General features: G+C 49.2%; 1 protein-coding gene across 6 annotated transcripts; it reads left to right on the top strand.

The window, feature by feature from the left end:
• Positions 1–1,054: 1,054 nt before the first annotated feature.
• Positions 1,055–14,427, top strand: KAT7 (lysine acetyltransferase 7). Of its 6 annotated transcripts, XM_086477874.1 has the most exons (15): positions 1,055–1,069; positions 2,651–2,798; positions 4,100–4,276; positions 4,467–4,706; positions 5,267–5,349; positions 5,595–5,684; positions 6,385–6,483; positions 6,653–6,763; positions 7,596–7,787; positions 7,990–8,079; positions 8,984–9,124; positions 10,327–10,420; positions 10,584–10,730; positions 11,864–11,970; positions 12,624–14,427. In XM_086477874.1, exons 1-15 carry the CDS (start codon positions 1,055–1,057, stop codon positions 12,723–12,725), a joined length of 1,836 nt encoding a protein of 611 aa, XP_086334000.1. In that variant the 3' UTR covers positions 12,726–14,427. The 6 variants fall into 6 exon arrangements, with proteins under 6 accessions (XP_086334000.1, XP_086334002.1, XP_086334001.1 ...); XM_086477876.1 differs by lacking the exon at positions 4,467–4,706; XM_086477875.1 differs by lacking the exon at positions 5,595–5,684.
• Positions 14,428–20,534: the final 6,107 nt, after the last annotated feature.

Here is a 20,534-nt window from a genome sequence, read left to right as displayed (position 1 = left end):
GAAACACCCTGCAGAGCGCTGGGCCTGTGCAGGGGACCGCAGAGGGGCGACCTCGCTGCCTCTCTGCTCCAGGCCAGCCAGAGGCCCGAGGTACCGACAGCCGCCTCGGCGGCACAAGGCGCCTCATCAGCTCAGGGCACAAACGACCAGCTCACATTCGCCCGGGAGAGAACCACCCTGGCAAAGCTTCACCAAAAAAATCCCTCTCCCCCCCCGCCGAGATTTTGAGAGCGGAAAGTTAATTGAACACCAACGGCCTTTCCGAACGAGAGCCCAAAGCAGCGCAGCCCGGCGAGGCCCGCCCAGGCCCGTTAGGCCTCTGCGACGGCCCGCCCCAGCGCGGAGCCAGGGCCCGGGGAAGGCCTCTCCCTCCAGCAGGCCGCACACAGGGCAGGCGGCGGCACCCCCCTCGGTAGGAGGGGGGCCGGGAGCTGGAGGCGCGGCGCTCCCCGCCTCCGCCTCAAGAGCAACGGGGAACTCACCGCCTTCCTCCACCCAATCACTCCGTGGACACCCGGCGGCGCGCCTCTGCCCGGCCCCAAGATGGCCCCAGCGGGAGGGCTCAGGCTGCCCGAACCCAACATGGCTCCCGGGGGGGGGGAAACACCACGCTCCCGTCCCCGGGTGTCGCCGGGAGCCCGCTGACTTCACACCCGGACCCAAGATGGCCGCCGCCTCAGCCCCCCTCCCGCCGCCTAGAGCCCACGGCCCGAACCTAAGATGGCCGCCGGTAGCTTCACTCACAGGGGCGCCGCTGGGATACCGGTCCGAATCCAAGATGGCAGCCCCCGCTGGCGTGAGGCTGGCTCGGGGTCACGTGACGTATGGGGGGGGGGGTGTGGACCGTGTCCCGGCGGAAGCGTGAGGGACCGAGCAGGGAACAGGGACTGGCGGCGGCGGGAGCGGGCTGGCGCCGCCGGAGCAGACGTGCCGCAGGACGGGAGACACGGCTGTCACCACGGAGCCCGCCAGCGCCAACACGGCGGCGACAGCCGCTTCGCGGGCCGGGGGCGCCGGGGACCAACAGACCTCGCTGCCCCCGCCCCCGCCGAGGATGCCGCGCAGGAAGGTGAGCGCGGCCGGGGAACTGAGGGGGCGGCCGGTGGGGGAACCGACGAGCTCGGGCCGCAACTTTTTCCCCTTCCCCACCCCCTCCGGTATCTCTCACGGGCACAAAACCGGGGGGAAAATAGCGGCCTTCAGCCCCCAGCGCCCGCCCCGCTCGCTGCCTGAGTGGCTCCCGCACGGGCACGCTGGGCGCTGATTGGCCAGCTTGCTCGTCACTCATCGCCCCCAACGGTTACCGTTTCCCCTCCCCCGCGCCTGCAGCGCGGTCTGCCTCTTGCCTTTTCCGATTGGGCAGGCAGTTGGAGAGCTGGTTACGTATTGGTCGGACCGCCTTGCCGGGCTGGCCGCTGATTGGCTTCCAGGGCTGCCCGTCTACGCCCCCAACGGCCACCTCCCCGCGCGTGCCTTGTTTCTCCCTTTCTCCCTTCCCCCATCCCACTCCGCCCCCCCCGCGGGTTGATGTTTCTGTGGGAGCGAGGCTTGCGCTGATAGGTTGGCGGCTGCCGTCAGTCACGCCCGGCGGCCACGCCCCCTTACTCTCCAAGCTGACATTGGCGGGTTCTCCCTTTCGGCTCCTCCCACGCGCGTTGTGATTGGCCGGAACCGGCGAGTCTCCTCTGGGTGCAAAACAAAGCGGCGCGGGGGCAGCGCTCGCGCCACCGTGCGCGCGGGGCCTCAGCAGCCGCCCCCGCCCCTCCCGTCAGGCGGGAGCCGGCACCTGCCTCGGCCCCGCCGCCATCTCCTGAGGGGCAGCGGCCGCTCGGGGCGGCCTCCCCCCGCGCTCCGCGGCTCCCGCCGCCCTGACCCGCACCTACCGACTCCCCCACAACGCCCTGGCTGTTCCCGGTCAGGGTTGCCGGTCAGGGGAGGGAGTTTGGGAGGCCTGGTGGGTGCCTGCCGACTCCTAAGGCCCTGCTTCCCTCAGAGACCCTGCCCGGTGCGGTGCGGGGGGGCCGCTCCGGTGGCCCAGGACGAGGTGAATGCAGCTGCATTCGCAGCCTCTTGTGGCTCAGGCTTTTCGCTGAGAGCCTTCGTTTTCCCTCCTTGTCTCCACCGGGGAGCCCCGACGCCGCCCTGCGCTGCCGAGCGATGAAGAGTTGGTTCGGCGGTTGCTGGAGCCCATCTGTCCTCTCCGCCGCCTGCTCCTGCGGTGCCTTGTGCTCTGCTGGGGCTGCCGCTGCTGTTTTGAGGAGGCAGATGGTGTGGGAGCGTTGGTGGCTCGGCAGGGTGAGCCGGGAGCCGGCAGCTCGGAGCGTGTCCTGTCCAGCCTGGGAACTTCATTTGCCTTTTGCTTTAAATAAAATCGGGTGCTACTGTGATCTTTCTCGGTGGATCAGTTTGCAGAAACTTTTTATTCTTGAAGGTACTGACACTGCATATTTATTAAACTAAAATATTTTTTCCACAGTAATACACGTGATGCTTGCATATGTCATTGTGTCAGCTTCAATTTATCTGTCTAGCACAAAATATTTTGTTATTTTGTGCTTTTTTTTTTTTTTTTTTTTTTTTGTAAAAAGTATAAATACACTATGCAAGTTTAAGTGCTCCTGTGCTAATTTCTGGGTCTGTGGTGTTGCAGAGGAATGCAGGCAGTAGCTCAGATGGAACAGAAGACTCTGATTTCTCTACTGACCCTGAGCATACAGACAGCTCTGAAAGCGATGGCACGTCACGGCGATCCGCCCGTGTGACCCGATCCTCAGCCAGACTCAGTCAAAGCTCTCAAGGTAAATTTTTTTTAAACAACAAAGAGAAAAGCAGCCTCTTAAGCAACAAGAGGCTCAATGTGCTCCATATTCCTAACCTTTTGAACTTAAAGGCGTGGAGTTTATACCTAAATAAAAAAGGGTTTCGCTTTTTTGGCTGTTGATGCACCACAGCAGAAAGCAGTCTTTATTCGCGTGTATCGCACAAATGAGGTGACCCAATCTAAAGATTACAGTGGTGTGGCAGTCGAAACTCAAGTATCCTCTGTTCAAACAGTAAAGCTGTCTCCTTGTTAAGGGAAGTAGGAATCCAACACCGTGATTCTGCTGCCAGCTTTGCCTGATTTTTCTGAGAACTCTTAAAAATCTGCTCTACATCTAGACAGTTATATGGGGACTGGGGCCAAGCTAGAGAGAGGGTGTTTGGAGGTGAAAGTTGTTTTTGTTTTCTTTGTTCGTTTGTTTGGGGTTTTCTGTACTGCAAGGGGAGTTGTATTTTCGTGCTGCCGCTGACCCTGCTCCGCAGTAAATGTAATCAACATATTGCTGGTTATTTTGTGTGCTTCTACTTTGGCATCCAGACTGTAAAAGGAAACGTTGAATGCGTCCACCTCCACATTTTTAGTGTTAGTGTAGTAATTTCTTGGCTGGTAGCTAATAAGCTGCCATCTGGCATCAAGGGGAGGAAATGACAGTAGATGACAACTTCTTTCTGTTGCTCCACGTATATGTTTTGGTAAAGAATCAAAGAATCTGTTTTGTGACAAATTTTATTGCAGGTAAGAAACATACATCCATGATCATCTGGTAATTAGGTCTTAAAAAAACGAGGAAATCTGGCTTGGATGCCTATAGGATGCCTGTGATATTCCTAGGTTCTGAAAGCACTATTTTCATGCAAAATAATAATTTTATAGCCTTATGAGCAGTATAAGATCACAAAACCATACACAGGGTCCCAAATACCTCTCCACACCAGAAGCAGTCTTGCTATTCCCAAGGTTTATCTAAACACTGATAGTTCTTATCTAAACTCATGGTTCTTTAGCTTTCCAGATGGGAGCTGGTTTGTAATTACTTGTTACTTAATTAAGTCCGGAGAAATCACAGATTTCTCAGTGTTGGTGAAAGCATCCAAAGATTTAAGCTCGGAAGAACAGCCCGTATCTTTGTGCCGACGTGCAGCAGCGAGCGGTCGGATGGCGCTCTGCTGATCCCCAGTCGTCAGATGTTGGGATTCCGGACTTCGGAGCACGCGTGGGGCCAGTCTCTGACTTACAGTGGTGGTTGTGGGTGTAATTACGGTGTTTCTGTGGCATCAGATTCCAGCCCAGTTCGTAATCCACCGTCGTTCGGAGCAGAAGAGCCTGTCTATTCCACGAGGAGGGTGACCCGCAGCCAGCAGCAGCCCGCTCCCGTGACTCCAAAGAAGTACCCGCTCCGGCAGACTCGCTCATCTGGGTCAGAGACTGAGCAAGTGGTTGACTTTTCTGATAGAGGTACGTCGGGTGCAGCGAGGTGCTGAGAGTTTGCAAAATGCTCTTGGAAAGAGTATGCCGTTCCATTCTCTGAGGGCACAGTATAATACCCTGAGGACAGAGGGTTTGAGACGGCTGTCTGGAGTTGCTTTACGTATTTTTTTGAAAGCTTTCTTTCAGGCAAATTTGTAACATCTTGATCCTTATTCAGACACTAAAAATGCAGCGGATCACGATGAGTCTCCACCTCGTACCCCCACCGGGAATGCCCCTTCCTCAGAGTCTGATATTGATATCTCCAGTCCAAATGTATCCCATGATGAGAGCATTGCCAAGGACATGTCCATGAAGGATTCTGGAAGTGACCTGTCTCACCGCCCTAAGCGCCGCCGCTTCCATGAAAGCTACAATTTCAACATGAAATGTCCCACTCCTGGTTGTAACTCTTTAGGTAATTTCAGCTCCAGGATTATATCTGTTGGGTTTTGCCTTCCTGCTGTGATAATCAAAGTCCTGCTCAGTCGAGTTATACCTCCTAACAACACGCACTTAATTAAGATCAGAAGTGTTGCTGAGAAGTGGGTGTAGAGAAGGGATATGAAGCAGATCTCCAGGTGTCTTCTTCCTGGAGATGTGTTCTGGCTAGGAGTGTTTGGGGGATGATAGGGTAAAGCACAGGTTAGGAGTATGAGCAGAGGGGTGGGAGGAAAATGCAGGGCCTACAGGTAGGGGACTGGTCTCTTCCAGAGGCAGATTGTCAGGGACACTTTATTGCAGACCTGGCTGCTTGCATGGAGTGCAGCTTTTGAGTTAGCATCAAAAAGATTTTTCCTTCTTTGTTCTTAAAGCTCGTGCCGTGAACTGTGAAGTGTGCTCCTTCTCTCACGCTGGTAATAAGCCGAGCATGCTCCTTGAGAAGTTGTGTGAGGGATCTGCCCATCTGGGATACTTCTTAAACCTCTCTATGAGCATACGTTAAAAGGTGGGTTTTTTCTTTCTGATTCTTTGCAGGACACCTGACTGGAAAACACGAGCGACACTTCTCCATATCGGGGTGCCCGCTGTATCATAACCTCTCAGCAGACGAGTGCAAGGTAAATGAATCTCCTGGTTTATCATCTTTATGGGTTTTTTTGGAACAGAATGCGAAGACCTGTCATTTGTGAACAGAAATTAGAGTTAAGATGTTTCAGCTGATGCCTTTAGCTGTAAGACAGCAGCATTCGTGTGTCAAACCGTCTGTGAATTGTTCAGAAAATTCACCTAAACGAGGAAAGGAAAAGGTGAAGCCTTTGGTAGGAGTTTGCCGCAGCATTGACGGATGAGTTTTGGCTTCCAGGTGCGAGCGCAGAGCCGGGATAAGCAGATTGAGGAGAGGATGCTGGCCCACCGGCAGGATGACAACAACAGGCATGCCACCAGGCACCAGGTAGGCAACCTGCCCGTGACGGGGTGGCCGCGCGGCTCCAAGGTGAGAAAAACCCTCAGCTTGTGGTTTCCAGCGACAGTGACTCTTAACTTGATTTCCCTTCTTCGCTTCTCAGATAAACTATTGTGCCGAGTCCTGACACTCCCCGTTTGTCACTTCCAGCTTGTTTCAGCCAGGGCAATTGGTTGTATCCCTAAGTGAGAGACTGGAGCAGCCAGTGAGAGCAGCGAGGTGGCGTTGCCCAGTAAATACTGCAAAGGAGGCTGGAGCTGTTCTCTGGATGAGCTTTTCTGTGTGCTTTGATGTGTAGGACAAGAGAATTCCTGCAGAACCGTAAACTACAATTTTGCTCTGACTAAATAGAAAAGAATAAAACCAGGGGAATTAACATTTTTCAGCTCGTGAGTTTTGGACGTGAGTCAAGATGACTTAATGAGTCAGCTCTGAGCTTTTCCCCATGATTAAGCGGTGTGTAAGGAGTGCACCCTGGCTTGTGGGTCCGAGGTACCTTGGCAAAGGAAGAGAAATTTCCTCTTTTACGTACCTGTGTTGTACCTGCCGTGCCCTCTTATTAGCGCAGGATTGGGTTCAGAGGCAACAAACTGCATAAAATGAAAGCCAGGACAGAGGTCCTTTAGGGTGGGAAGGTGAGGAAAAATGTTTGAAGTGGGTGAAGGTTTCCACTTCTGGTTTCTTTCAGGCACCAACAGAGAGGCAGCTGCGATACAAAGAGAAAGTAGCTGAGCTCAGGAAGAAGAGGAACTCAGGACTAAGCAAGGAGCAAAAAGAAAAGTATATGGTAAAAGGATTAACCTTATTTTTTCATTCCCTCCTGTCTGGAACGAGACCACTAAGCAGGAGTTTGGCTTTCCCAGTCATCCTGCAACACTCTCAGCTAAAAAAGCTGCCAAATTCAACAGCTTAGTAGCAGCGTGGCAGCGAAACCTCCTATTGTTTTATTGTTTTAGGAGCACAGACAAACCTATGGCAATACTAGGGAACCTCTACTTGAAAACCTGACGAGTGAGTACGACCTCGAGCTCTTCCGAAGAGCACAAGCACGGGCGTCTGAGGACCTGGTGAGACTTCGAACTCCTGTCTCATAGCAGATGCCTTTGTTAGAAACGTGAAGGCTTTTGGGTTTTGTGGGACTTGTGCAGACAGAATCAGAGTCTGTAAGAGCAGCCACAGCCCAGCCGGGTCAGCGGCGTTACACTAGGGTTGACATTTAAGTGCTGGTCAGTCAGAGGGTTGGCTGAAAGTACAGCTGGAGCTGAGCCTTTGCAGCCATGAACGCTGCAGTGCCTGCAAGAGGAATAATTAGCGACAGTCCCGTTTAATAGGTGTTTGTTTTCAGTGAAAGAACGGCCAGGTTCACCTGCTGAAAGGGTGGCTAAGGAGTGACGATAACAAAAGCCAAAAGCCATCTTGACGGTAGCCGGGGGCTGCGGAATGGGGTTTGAAACCTCGTATTGCTGAGGCTTCAGCAGGTGCTTCCCAAAGCTGCCGCCCGTCTCCAGAGATGAACCGAAAGAGACTTTGATGCTTACCGGTGACAGTTGCAGCTGGGATATCTAAGGCAGAGCATTAGGCTGTGTCCTCTCCCTGGAGGTTGGGAAAGCAGCGTGAAGTGGCAAGGAGGTACCTTGAGTGCGTTCCTGGAGTTAGCCACGTGCGGGTTCGCAAGGACCAGTCAGTAACGGTACGGCTCGTGGGCAGGGCTCGGCCTGCGTTTGGCTGAGGAGAGGTCTGTGGGAGGGGTCACCAGACACGGCTGCACTGGAAGATGAATTTAGGAGACTTGAAGTAAATTTTTGCCTTGAAGGAAATAAATAGGCCTCTCTTCCTCTTGACCGACTTTTTAATCTTTTTTTTTTTTTTAAATAATCATCTATTTTTTTTCATTCATAGGAAAAGTTGCGGCTCCAGGGCCAGATCACAGAAGGCAGCAATATGATTAAAACAATCGCTTTTGGCCGTTACGAGCTGGATACCTGGTATCATTCTCCCTACCCAGAGGAGTATGCTCGTCTGGGACGTCTCTACATGTGTGAGTTCTGTCTCAAATATATGAAGAGCCAGACCATACTGCGCAGGCACATGGTAAGGGCCAGGGCAGAACTGGTTCCTGAGTTTTAAATCTGATGTCAGCATGTAAAGGTGTTAAAACATCACTGTTGTTAGCTCAGTTTGCTTGCTTTAGGAGGTGAGAAGACTGCACGTTTCCTGGTATATCCAGTAGCTGTTGTAACCTTTTATGCCCTTAAAACTGTAGCATCACCCTAACTTTGTTTTCCTGTCATAGGCAAAATGTGTTTGGAAACATCCACCAGGTGATGAAATCTACCGCAAAGGCTCCATTTCGGTGTTTGAAGTGGATGGGAAAAAGAACAAGGTAACGACCTGCCATCACGAGGCCAGTCCTGAACGTGGGCCGGGCGTGGCTTTTCCTGTGGGGAAACGGGATGCAAAGGGCCCCATCTCCCCTTAGCTGCAGAAAGGCTCCTGGAGTCTGATCTGTCCGTTCTGGCAATTCTGGCAGCAGTTTGGTCTGCGTTTTCTTTGAGGCTGTTCCTCAGCCCTGCTGTGCTCCAGCAGTTCCACTGGTTGTCTCGCGCCGTGCTTGGAGATGTGTGTCAAGGTCCCTTTCTGAAAGTCGGGAGGTTTCTGTGCTTGGCCTCAGTAGGTTGCTGCTGTCCATCTCCCGTTTGCAGTAAATGCTCGGTCAAATTTGGGTTAGAGGCAGCTGATGTTATTGAGGGTGACGTCCTTAACCCTGAATTGAAGGGCAGAACGCGAATCTGCGGCTGCAGAGTCAGTGCTAGGTAACAGCGTGGTGCCTGTGCCCTGTCTCTGGTTGTGTCCGGTCTTGAAGGCTCCGGAGGAAGGAACAGAGAAACAAATTTAAAAGCTAAATTCTGCGCTGCTGGAAGTTGGCAGGAGTCTTTGCGAGTTACCAGAGATAACCTTGAAGCACAGGTTTAATACAATACAGTGGAAGCAAGCATAGATCCAGCCTTCTGCTCCCCTTCACCGAGGATGTGATGTTTTGGGCATTCCGAGATTGATAGCGCAAATTCCCACCCTTAGGAAGGAAGGGAATTAAGTGTCAAGTGCTTATCAAGTGTCATCACAAATGGAATTGTTTCCTGGCCCAGCTGCTCTGTTGGATAGACTGTACGTCATTTCTCAGATGATTCAGAATTTTCTTGTCGTTTCCCATCTATGCCTCTGTTTGTCCACTCTTGGGATGTTCCACTGTACTAAACAGGTGTATCCTACTCTCTTTTTGCTTCTAGATCTACTGTCAAAACCTGTGTCTGCTGGCAAAACTTTTCTTGGACCATAAAACACTGTATTACGATGTTGAACCCTTCCTCTTCTATGTCATGACAGAAGCTGACAACACTGGCTGTCACCTGATAGGATATTTCTCCAAGGTTAGTTGAAAACACATACGCGTGACTACCTCACTAGGATGGGATTTAGGACACCAGTTACCAGTACTGAATCTCCCCTCCAAGTTTTTGCAGTCTCAGGATTTGTTGCCTTTAGGAATAGATAAAGTTTCAAACCTGATCTGCACGAATTGTTCTGGCTGTTTGCTGCAGGGATTGCAGGTGCTTTGCTGTAGCTGTTTCTCATTACAAGCGAAAAACCAAATCAGCTCCAATGAGCTATTGTTGCTAGGAAGCGTAGTGGTGTCTTCAGCGTAGATAAAAGTAAGGATAAAGAAAATGTAAAGAAACGTAGAGAGAAATACATTAAAGTGTTAGTCACTGTGATTTTTTTTTTTTTAATAAAGTGCTTGAAGGAATAAAAATTCTTAGGTGGAGAAGCTGAGACATAACTCAAGTAACTTAAGAAGCAGATCCCACAAGTCAGTCACTGGCCAGGCTTAGAGTAGGAGCCAGTTTTCTCAACGGTTTGCTCAGACATGTTGCCTACCTAAAAAATAGCCAGTCTGTCTGTTTAATCTGCGCTGCACATTGGTGAAATACATTTCCTGGTTGTTCTTACTTCAGTACAGAAAAAATGCTTATCCTTCCGGCCATGGTGATGTCATGCAGTGCGGTTATCGGTGTAGCTATTTCAGTCAGTGAAATTCTGTCGGTGGGAGAATACTCTCCCAAATAAAGTGCAGGGAATTTGTTCCTTAAATCACCCGAGTCAAACTGAATAAATATCTAAAAAAAAAAAATACTCTAAAGAAAAATATGCATTGATCTAAGGATAAGTGTGTCTGAGTCTCTTCTTTGAACGTTTCAATATACACCACGTGCTTGTAATGCTGCTGTTGTGTCACTGCCTTGTTGCATGTAAACCTCGATGTAGGTGACAGAGGTGGCAGTGAGAGTGTTCCTGGCTCCTTCTCGGGTACCACTCCACAGCCACCCATCCCAGCCTTAAAATCATGCCCCAAACACCCAGTTAATGGCTAATAAAGGCAAACACTAAGCCAGGTTGGGAGCTGAAGGGTGATCATGTTACTTGTTGTTAGGCAGGTTTTTCTGCTGTTGCTGCTTTCACCTTGTGTTGTATCAGTTGCACAGGCTTGTTCACTCTGTTGGGATTATGATGTACCCATTGTTTGTACAGATCTAGACTTGTTAATCTGTCCTCTCTGTGTTCCTGTTTTTAGGAGAAGAATTCTTTTCTCAACTACAATGTTTCTTGTATCCTGACAATGCCTCAGTATATGAGGCAGGGTTACGGCAAGATGCTCATTGACTTCAGTAAGTAGAGAGAGAAATACGGGGAACATATTCGCTCCAACATGATGGTTTCACCAAGAAATCTAACGTGTCTATGGTGGTGGTTGAGCAGTTTTCATTACAGCTGATTGCTGCGTGTGCTAAAGTGGGTAACAGTCACAAATAGGTTTTCTTTCCTTTACAGGCTATTTGCTTTCTAAAGTAGAAGAAAAAGTTGGCTCTCCGGAACGCCCTCTGTCTGATTTAGGTCTCATCAGCTACCGTAGTTACTGGAAGGAAGTTCTCCTTCGTTACCTGCATAATTTCCAAGGAAAGGAGATCTCTATAAAAGGTGTGTTTTGAAGCTGAATAAGCTTGTAGTGAATTGGTTCAGGAACATACCTGTGCATCTCACTCGTTTTCCTCAAAAACGAGGCAGGTCACGCGTGACTCATTAATACAGGTGTTTGTGCAGCAGCACAGTTCGTGAAATATTCCTGTGCTTGGGTATGGCTCCTTTCCCGTCCTGCCGCCGTTGGAGCTAAGCCCCCTTGCAGGGTTTTGACAGTATGTACTGGCTGCTGCTTTGAAAAAATACATTTGCTTAAAAGGATCCAGCAAGGGGTTTTATCCATCAGTAGATGGGAATGTTAATTTAAAAAAAAAAATGGCTCCACTGAGAGGTTTTGGAAAAATACTTAAACTATTTGGACTTCTTTTAATAGCAATTTGATCTTTACGGCACCTTGGAGTCTGTGGCATTTCGTAGAGGTATCAAGGTAGTTCTGAAGAAGTGCCTGCGTCTTCTTTCAGAGGATTACACCTTACTAACTTGGATCCTAAAACTAGTATCGCTAAATCATTGTGATGTCTGGGCTGGCTTTCAGTTCAGGTGTGAGCAGGGCTGGTTCTGTCCATGGCTTGTGTCCGTAGCCGGTGGTGCTTCTCCCAAGTATCGAGTAGGAGGAGGAGAGGAAACGGCCTTCGCTTGCACCAGGGCAGGTTTAGGTTGGACATTAGGAAAAATTTCTTAACTGACAGGGTTGTCCAGCACTGGAACAGGCTGCCCAGGGCAGTGGTGGAGTCCCCATCCCTGGAGGGATTTAAAAGACGTGCAGATGAGGCGCTTAGTGACATGGTCTAGTGGTGGGCTTGGCAGTGTTAGGTTAATGGTTGGACTGGATGATCTTAGAGGTGTTTTCCAGCCTAAATGGTTCAATGATTCTTCAGCCTTTCTGCGCTCAGTCGGTCCCCAGTAAGCTGAGGCGCGTTGTGTAGCAGTGCTACAGGTAACCCGGGTGGTCAGCGGGTACAGGTCCAGCAGCAACACTAATACTGCGTGTACCTCCTTAGTATGGGTGGGGCGTTTTGTGTGTGTTGCTTCAAAAGGAGTTGCATAAAACTCGGGAGTTGAAAACTTTATAGTTATAGGCTGTTGCGGAGGGATTTGTTCCCATTCTAATAGAAGATGATACTGGTTTGCAGAAATCAGCCAGGAGACCGCAGTAAATCCTGTCGACATTGTTAGCACGTTGCAGGCGCTTCAGATGCTCAAGTACTGGAAGGGAAAACACCTGGTCCTAAAAAGACAGGTAAGATTCGTGATGGCTATTTCTGTGTTTTTATTTCGTCGTATTTAGCTGTTAGATTTATATAAACTTGCTGAAATCAGCATTTCCTTTGCACTGTGTTGGGTTTTCCAGCCTTTTCATTCTAGTAGGGGGGCACTGTGATTTTCAAAGGCAGTAACTGATAAAATACGACGTGGGCACCCAACGTGATTCTTCAGTCGGGTAGAAGCGTGCTGTATGGACCTTCCTTTTCTGATGTGTGGAATAACATTGCTCATTGTAAGTGGCTTTTTTAGGGGAGCAGTGGCTCGACGTTCCCATCATGATCCTCGTCCTGCCTGCCCTTTATTGGGCAAATGGATGACACAGAGGTGAACCGATGAGTCTTGTTTGTGCCCTCGTTAGATATAAGAGCAGTGGTTTATAAATCCCCAAATGTGACAGCTTCTCTCTGTTGTTTTTCCCTCCCCGAGACTTCACTTTGTAGCTAAAAGCAGCCTTATCAGTGTGGTTGGAAGGGCTTCTAGACAGCGCCCTGAAGGAAATGTTACTTTTGTCGTGCTAAGGCTGGTCGTCTTCAGATTTGTGGTCTTAGATGTGTGGTGGTGTACCATGGATGATTCTCCACCGTGGATTGTTTGTTTTAACCTGCCCTTTCATGCTCTTTTCCTTAGGATCTGATTGATGAATGGATAGCCAAAGAGGCAAAAAGATCCAACAGCAATAAGATAATGGATCCCAGCTGTTTGAAATGGACCCCTCCTAAGGGAACTTAACTGTCTATCACTCCTGAAGCCAGTGAACCCCAGCAGTAGGAAGTACCCTAGGGATCTCTGTCGTATCTGTTGCTGTTGTGATTGGCTGGTACAGTACCCTCCCGAAAGATCAGTTCCCCTTGGTACTGTTCTGGCCCAGATCTTTTGTGCACACCACAGACGCTAGTTCTGAGGAACTTTATGTTTCGGCCTCAATGAGGTTGCAAGGATTGGATCTGTATAGGACCCAAACGAAGCTCCTAGCAGCGCTGGCCCAAGGAGTTCTGATATCTGGTACTGTACCTGTCCAGTCACTGGTCTTACCCTCATGTTCTTATTCCGATGAGGTTGTGTTGTGTCCTATAATCTGGTTGTTTCTTCCTTCAGGTTCCTTGCGTTCGAAGTAATGGAGATAACTTCTGTGGCTTTTGAACAAGGTCTAATAATGCTTGTTTGGGGAAAGTCTGGTTTTCCAGCAAGCTGCAGTTACACTGACTTCAGCATTTTTAACTAGTCCTGCCTGAAGGACTGTTCCGTGTCTCCAATAGTTTTAGTAAGATAACACGCCGCCTCTTTCAGCGGTGGTTTCGGCAGGATATAGCAGCTCTTCACGTAGCTGGGGCTGTGCAGTCAGGAGCTTGCCTGTCTCGTAGCTGTGGGGTGTGATCGTCAGGGTGACCCTGGAGGAGTCAAGGCGAGAACATCATGGTCTGAGATGTTCCGTAGAGTTGCTCTTGGTCTGCGCTCCTGGCGCTGCTACAGTACCACATCTGCTGGAGAGACCTCTTTGATTATAAGTTACTGGTTTTTCCTGGTTTATCTCTTGGAGTTAGTGGGTTCCTTTACACAGAAGCAGCCTGTTCGGTGTATTTCGCTGGAGATGTTTTTCCCAGAGCAGTCTTCCTTGAATTGTAGGTCTCTCTGTATTGGAGAGGATTTTTTCCCTTGAGACTGAAGAAATAAAAACTTTAGACAGATTTTTGCTAGCCTTGTCCAAACAGCCACAGAAACTCTACAATGCAAATATCGTCAGGTGTTGGATTGCCTACAGTGTACGTTCTGTGCATCAGCGGCAGCTCCAGGTAGCTGTGTGGATGGTTTGCTTCTCTGACAGTGCATTCTTGTTTGTCTTTGTAAAACAAACCAGCTTTTACTTCCTCTCTCCCATCAGCACCACCGGAAGAAACTATCGTACAATGGCTTTCAAGTATAACCACTGTCCTTGTGCCACAAGTTTCCTACATGGCTCCAGTGTAATTAAAAGGGGGGACAATCTTGGGGTAGACGATGGCAGCATCATATAGTGCTGATTTCACTTAAACCTTCCAATGCTTCCTCATGGAATGGTGTCTGAAATGAAGCACTTGCAACGTACCAGTAGGTAGGAGCCGTTTCTTGTTAACCACTGACCCATCCTAATGTGGAAAAGTTCTCTGCTGCTCTTCTGATGGTTGTCTGCCTTTCTCTGCCTCCTTAAAAAAAGAAACAAGATCATCAGTACATGGTGTGTACCTTGTGGGCATTACTGAGTTTTGCTGTCTCACGCCCTTTGCTCCTGTATTGTAACTAACTACAGATACTCATGAAACTATCCAACCAAGTAGATCTCTTGTGGAGTAGGGAAGAAGGCCATTCTTGTGCAGAAGCTAAACCCTGTTCCCATGATGTGGTAGAATGTGCTATTCTTGTATCTACTTCTCAATAAAGCATGTTCTCTGCTCAAGTTTGTGCCTTCTTTTTATTTTTTTTTTTTTTTTTAAGTCAGGTGCTGGTTTGTATCTCCAGTTACCTGAAGCTGCTGCTTTGTGTTGCAGGGGACTAATTCTGAACCCGTCCTTGTGCCTCGTCTGCTAAGGCTTGTGAGGAGAGCGGCCTTTAGGTTGAACCTTTTGGAAATAGCCTGGACTGGGTGTTCCCTCTAGAGCTTACTGTGCACGGGAGGCTACCGAGAGGAATGTGTGGATGTTGCCAGATACTGGTGACTCCAGTACCTCATGCATAACTGGGATAGCATCTGTCAACCCGAAGTTCACTGAAGAAGGAAGGAATTATCCTAAAAGTGATGCCCCTAGATTTTTAGCCTTTCCTTCTGGGCTTCTGTGACCAGACCTTCTTGTACTGTGGGAGGACTTGGGGCAGTGAAGTCTCTGACCTTCAAAAACCAGTGAAGTTCAGCACGTCTCAAACATTTGAGTCTTTGATATAATCTCTAATATAAAATGATTAATTAAACATAGCTGCTCCAGCTCCTTCCAGAGATTCTGCTTTTCTGTGTAACTCAATGGGAGCTAAAAAAGAGCAGGGAGTGTTGTTGGACTCAGAGCTCTAAGCTGCAGAGAGGCCAGGGTGCTGTGAAGAGTCAGGCTGACGTGGTGGTGGCGGTGGCCTGGGACTGGGGATGCTCAGCTTACGAAGAAAGAGAGCAGACTTAACGGAGGTGGAATACCCCGATAGTCTTGTTCTGATTAAGGTGAAAATCAGGACGCTTTCCTGAACAATGCTGCTGGTTTGCTCTTCCTAATTCTGTTTACTTTTCCTTAATAAGACAGTTTTTTAAGCATTTGATTTGGGAGTGTTGCTTTTACTTGTTTGAGCACAGTTTTGTACAATAGCACTTGCCTTTTTTTGCCTTGTTTTGTTTTTCTTACAAGTGCAGAGAGATGCAGTGTGATTTCCTTTGTAGATAACTGGACAGAGAGACAAGAGGATAAGGGGTTTATCCCCCACACTGCTCTGTGGTGTGCCAGCCAGCCCCTCTCTAAGCTTTTGTTTCCCTCCAGTCCTTATTCTGTCAAGTCTGTTTATGTTGTGACTTCTCTGAGGCAGCGACTGCCTCTCTGTATGTGTAAGGTTCTTCACGCGATGGGGTCCCACGCCTGGCTGAGACCTCTGGGTGCTTTGGTAATGCAAACACTAATTAAGTAATGACTCATCCAGATAGCCATAAACGTCTCTGGGTAACCGAAGGATGAGACATGCTCACAGTTTCACCCACAGTTTATTCATAGCAGCTGCCAACTCGCAGATGTTCTGTACGGGCAGTTTGAAGCCCACCTAAAAATGACGATGCTACCAAAAAGCAGCCGGTGCTTTCAGTAAGTTTTCCTAGATTGATGCTTTCTTGCCCCCTTCTTAGCTCTTTTATAATAAAAAAAACCAACCCAAAACCCATTTGCATTTAGCCTTGACCTAACATAGGAATAGATAGTGTATGTGGTTCTAAGCCCACTGGTAACCCTGCAGAGTTCGCTGTGAGAGACCCAAAGAAACACAAATTCAGTGCAAGACTGGATGAGAAGTTGAGAGCCCAACCACCTCCCCTCTGCCTCCCAGAACTGACTGTGGAACTGAAAGTCACGTAAATCTGATAAGATTTGAAATGCCAGTAAAGGTGAACAGTTGGAGCAGATGCACCCTCGTAAGGAACTGGCTCTTTTCGGAAGCCCCAGGCTGTTCCCCACGTCAGAGGTACCCTACCAAAGAACGAGGCAAAACCAGGCCTTCCAATGCTCAGTCCCGGTGCTTTAGCGTCAAACTCATCCTTCTTTCCGTGCGCCAACAATGAAGTTTGTTTGGTTTGGGTGTCGCCTCGCGCACTTCTCATAAATATTTTCGAAAAAGATTGTAATTCAGCAGAGCCCAAACCCCTTGTGTCTCTGCTGTCAGCAGGTGAGCAGCAGCCCTCTGAAGGCTTTACGGGCGCAGCAGTAGCCCGTGCACCTACTCCTGTAACAGTTCTGTTTCCCAGAGAACTTTCCGTGACTTCTGCCCCTTTGCTTAAACTCTAGCTACCCCGTAGCCGTTTCACTGACTGTCCCCCCAGTCTGCATCTTTTTCCCTGTTTATTTTGCTGTTTCTGGCTTTCCGGATGTCACCGTTAAAACAACTTCACTTTCTATTTTAGTCTCTGTATTAAAATACAGGTGTGATAGCACAAACTGCAGACAAGTCTAACGTGGCCATGTGCTTTCCAGAGGATTTCACCCACGCTCCTCTGCTTTGCATCATGCCCTGCTGTTCAGGACACACAGTTACTGCATTTCAGGCTGGACGTGGCCAACCAGCATGGATGTACCATCGGCTCTTGAGCTGGGCTCACAGTTGTTTCAGCTTTACGAAGCTGAACTGAAGAGAGGTTAATTAATAGAGTGAGTGAACAACTTGTGTAGTTAAGAAGCCACCAAAACCACTCCAAGTTTCTCCAAGTACTTTAAGATTTCATAGCAAGAGGGATTCTTAGCTCTTGTGCCAACTAGTGTAGGAACTGCTTGTCTGATCAAATCTAAGATCAGTTGAACCCAATAATGTCTCTGACAGGAGTCAGAGGTTAATGTTCAAGGTTAATGACTGCCTCAGCAATGTATGTCATCATTAATTATATGTCCGTACCTATTTAAAGAAACGCATCTCTATAAATTATGTGTCCTCCTCAAGTGTTCAATTATGGTTTACCGGTGCATTCTGAAGCCATCCAGGGCCCTGCTCTGTCCTCTGCTCACCCCAGTGTATATCAGAGCAGCCTCGGGGCTGCATTAATACTGTGCTGTCCCAAAACTTCCATCAGCCTTGGGAAACAGAGAACAGTTAAAACACACAATACCTCAGCCTCTCCCCAGCCTCATCCTTGGATTCAGACTGGAAGCACAATGGATATGGAGACCTCGGATGTGCTGACCCTAACAGAGAACAAGCCCTGCAAAGGGCTTCCCCAGGACCAGTCACACACACTTCAACTGCTGCTCCAGCCAAGCGTGAGCGAGGCCGGGACTTTCTCAGAATCTGCCACTGGAAAATGCTCTTTTCACCTTGGATGTGGCTAAATTATTTTTTCCTCTGAATTTCTTCAATAGAGGGAAGGTAAAGCTTCTAGCGTGGAAGCTTTCCGAGTTGAACTTCTGCCCAGGGCAAGGCAGGTTTTTACAGTTAAACCCCCCAAATGCAAATTTCAGATGGGTATGACAACCTAGGACATGCGTACGGCCTTGTAGGGGCAACGGTCTCATTTACCCATCGCCCTCTTTGGGCTTTGAAGATCCAGTTTTTGGCACTGAGCCGGCGAGCTCTCCGGGTCCTTCGGGGCCTGCTGTTGCGTGAACTTGCGTTTTGCAGTGTGGAAAACTGAGACAAACGCAACGGGCACAGGGATTCGCTCGCCACCAGCTGCTTAGTCTTAGTCCCGCGCTTCCTCGCGCTGCCCTCCGTTGTACCACTCCGGTGTGCTCGGGGGCCGCGCTGAACCGAGGCTCTGACGTGCTCCAAACCCTCCGTCTTTCACTCGTTCTGCCCCTGGACCATTTCACTTGGCAAACCACAAGGCCCCTCCTTCTCACAGGTTTTGGTTTTTTTGCCAGAATCCTGCAATATTGGTACAATAAGAGTTTTCGCCGCGACGAGGCAAGCTGGTGCTGCTTTTTCTTTGCCGAGCAGCTCTTGTGCAGGCATCTCCAGGAACGGGTCTGTCGCTGCTGTTCCTTTTCCCCGGCTGAGCGCTGGCAGTTCTGCTGGCTTTTCCTTTTTGATGTAATTGTTTGGGGCAGGATGTGGTCATGTTGTGGCCACACCGAGGATCTGCAGGGAAGGAATAGGTGGTTGATATTCCTATAAAGAACACTAGAGGGAAAGAAACAGCAGGGAAGCAGGAAGGAAAGGAAGCTAAATATGTAAAATTACTTCAGTTGTTTCTATTGTGATGGCTGTGTAACTCTTCAGCTTAGTTTAAACCCATGTAAGACAGTCCATCTGCCAGTAACTCCGCCCTCCTGTTGTTCCAAAACTATGGAAAGAACTAGAACACCTACCTCTCACACCAGCTCACAGACAAGGGGAAAAGCAACTCTATTTTTGAGAGCATCCCCTGTAATTAGGGCTGCTTTTTCCCCCCTCCCCTGGGCTCCTGCCCACACACCACAAGAAAACACCCAGACCTGAGTCTGGGATGACAGCAGAGGTGTCGCAAAAAGGGAGAAAACAAAAGGAAAAGAAAACATCCCCAGGAAGCGAATGGCTCTGAGAGGCTCTTGCGAGTTTTCTGCAGTAAAAGATTTCAAATTCAAAGAGAGCTGTTCAACGGGACTTGTTTCTCCAGTGCCACAATTAACTCATGTGCTGAACAGGGGTAAAGTACTTCATCTGTGCCTACTTTGTACACGTATCTGCACGATCCACAAATTACAACAATCCTACATCGTCTATTAGTAGTAGGAAGTAAAAAAAAGACAGGCTTCAGGAGCTAGAGGAGCTGTTCTGTTATTTGTAGAAAGTAATCCGTAAAAGAATGAACATGCTGAGCTATATAAGGCACCACACAACTGGCAACCTTTAGAAGCAGATATGCTTTAGCACTGCTCAGTTCAGTGGGGGTGGTTAAAAGGGAGTTGTCTGAACAGAGGGAAACGACAATGACTTTCGTTTTCTTTGTGTTCGATTCCCCTGGTGCTCGGGTAGGTGATAGGTAGTGTTTTTAGGTGGAGATTAATGAGGAGTCTGAGTCAGGGCTTATAACTGAGATCAGCCTTTAACACAACAACAGCCATGGCAACAAGTGTAGGAGGAGACCGTGTGGGAGGTCAAAGGACCTGTGTGCTTGTCAGCCACCGTCACCCGCTCTGACCTACCAACTGGTCTGAGCGGGGAAGTTCGGTGGCTTTACGTTTCAGCCGAAGCTGGTACCTGTTCAGCTCTTGGTTTTCACATCCAGCACAAAAGAGGAGATCAGGGGGTTTCAGCTCTGCTGGGCCTTATTTAACTAAAGTAACAGAAACTCACCGCTGCGAATTCTGTTGAGAGATTATGAGGCCATTTCTATTCATATGAAAAAAATCCTCCTAAGGAGCTCTTCAGTGCTGCTGCTGAGACGAACATTGCCAGAACGGCAGCTCAGGGAAAAACAAGTGGCAAATGCGGCTTCACATCCCATTTTTGTATGAGATGGGCAAAACAGTTCTAACTTTAAATAGAGTTTTCTGCAGGCTACTGAGCAAATCACTGGCACAATCCAACCTCCTGTAACTGCTCGCCTCCCCTCTGCGGTAAAAGAACGGTCCCACTCTCTCTGTATCGATAGTGCTGGCGTTGAATTTGTTTTCCAGAGCTCTCCTATTTTGTCAAAGCTGAGTCCTCGATCCCTTCTCGGTGAATTAACCTCAGCTGCATGTCTCTCCTGTTCCTGCTGTCCTCTTAACGTCAAGTTAGAGATTAATACTGCACTGGGAAGTCTTTGCTACCCAGTGTAGTGGGCTGTGTCAAGCTAACATTTAGAAAGTAATCGCTAGTCCCTTGGTCCCGGGATGACTCAGAGAAAGAAAGGGAACCTCCCCCCAGGTCTCGAGTCAGAGTGGAGAAACCATGCCCTCTGATGTGAGACACTTGGGGAGTCTCACGCATCTCGGTGCGATGTGGCACCCTTGCGGGGAGCTCCTGGGTAGCAATGACAAATCCCACCTCCCCACCGCACAGTTTCTGGAGCGGGGCACCAGCTACTTTCCACTGAAACCCCAAAACTCAAACCCACTTCCGTTTCACTCCAGGACTGGGATCTTCTCCTAGCTCAGCCATCAAACCCACTTCCATTTCACTCCGGGACTGGGATCTTCTCCTAGCTCAGCCATCGATTGATTGTCTAATTCTGGCAACTGCCGAGTCTTCCCCAGAGGAACTGGTGTAGTAGGGACTCATCTACAGAGGGGTGTATCTCAGCAGAGGTGTCTGAGATAGAAATGAAGGCAAATCTTTGACCAGGGATCGACTGCAGAGCCACGCAACTGCAGCTACGTAGGGCAGCGTGGTACCTGTCACGCTAGCCAGGGCTGAAGCAGATGTAGAGGTACCCTC

The sequence above is a fragment of the Leptosomus discolor genome, chromosome 25 (assembly GCF_034619465.1).
Source record: "Leptosomus discolor isolate bLepDis1 chromosome 25, bLepDis1.hap2, whole genome shotgun sequence".
In the NCBI taxonomy this organism is placed as follows: Eukaryota; Metazoa; Chordata; class Aves; order Leptosomiformes; family Leptosomidae; genus Leptosomus; species Leptosomus discolor.
The sequence above is the reverse complement of the archived record's forward strand: the minus strand, read 5'-3'. Positions and strand labels throughout refer to the sequence as shown.

Excerpts from the sequence above, each read along its gene's own strand:
- KAT7 (XM_086477874.1), top strand. Across the intron at positions 2,799-4,099 it reads ACTCAGTCAAAGCTCTCAAG|ATTCCAGCCCAGTTCGTAAT; the intron begins GTAAATTTTTTT and ends CTGTGGCATCAG. Across the intron at positions 9,125-10,326 it reads TGATAGGATATTTCTCCAAG|GAGAAGAATTCTTTTCTCAA; the intron begins GTTAGTTGAAAA and ends TCCTGTTTTTAG.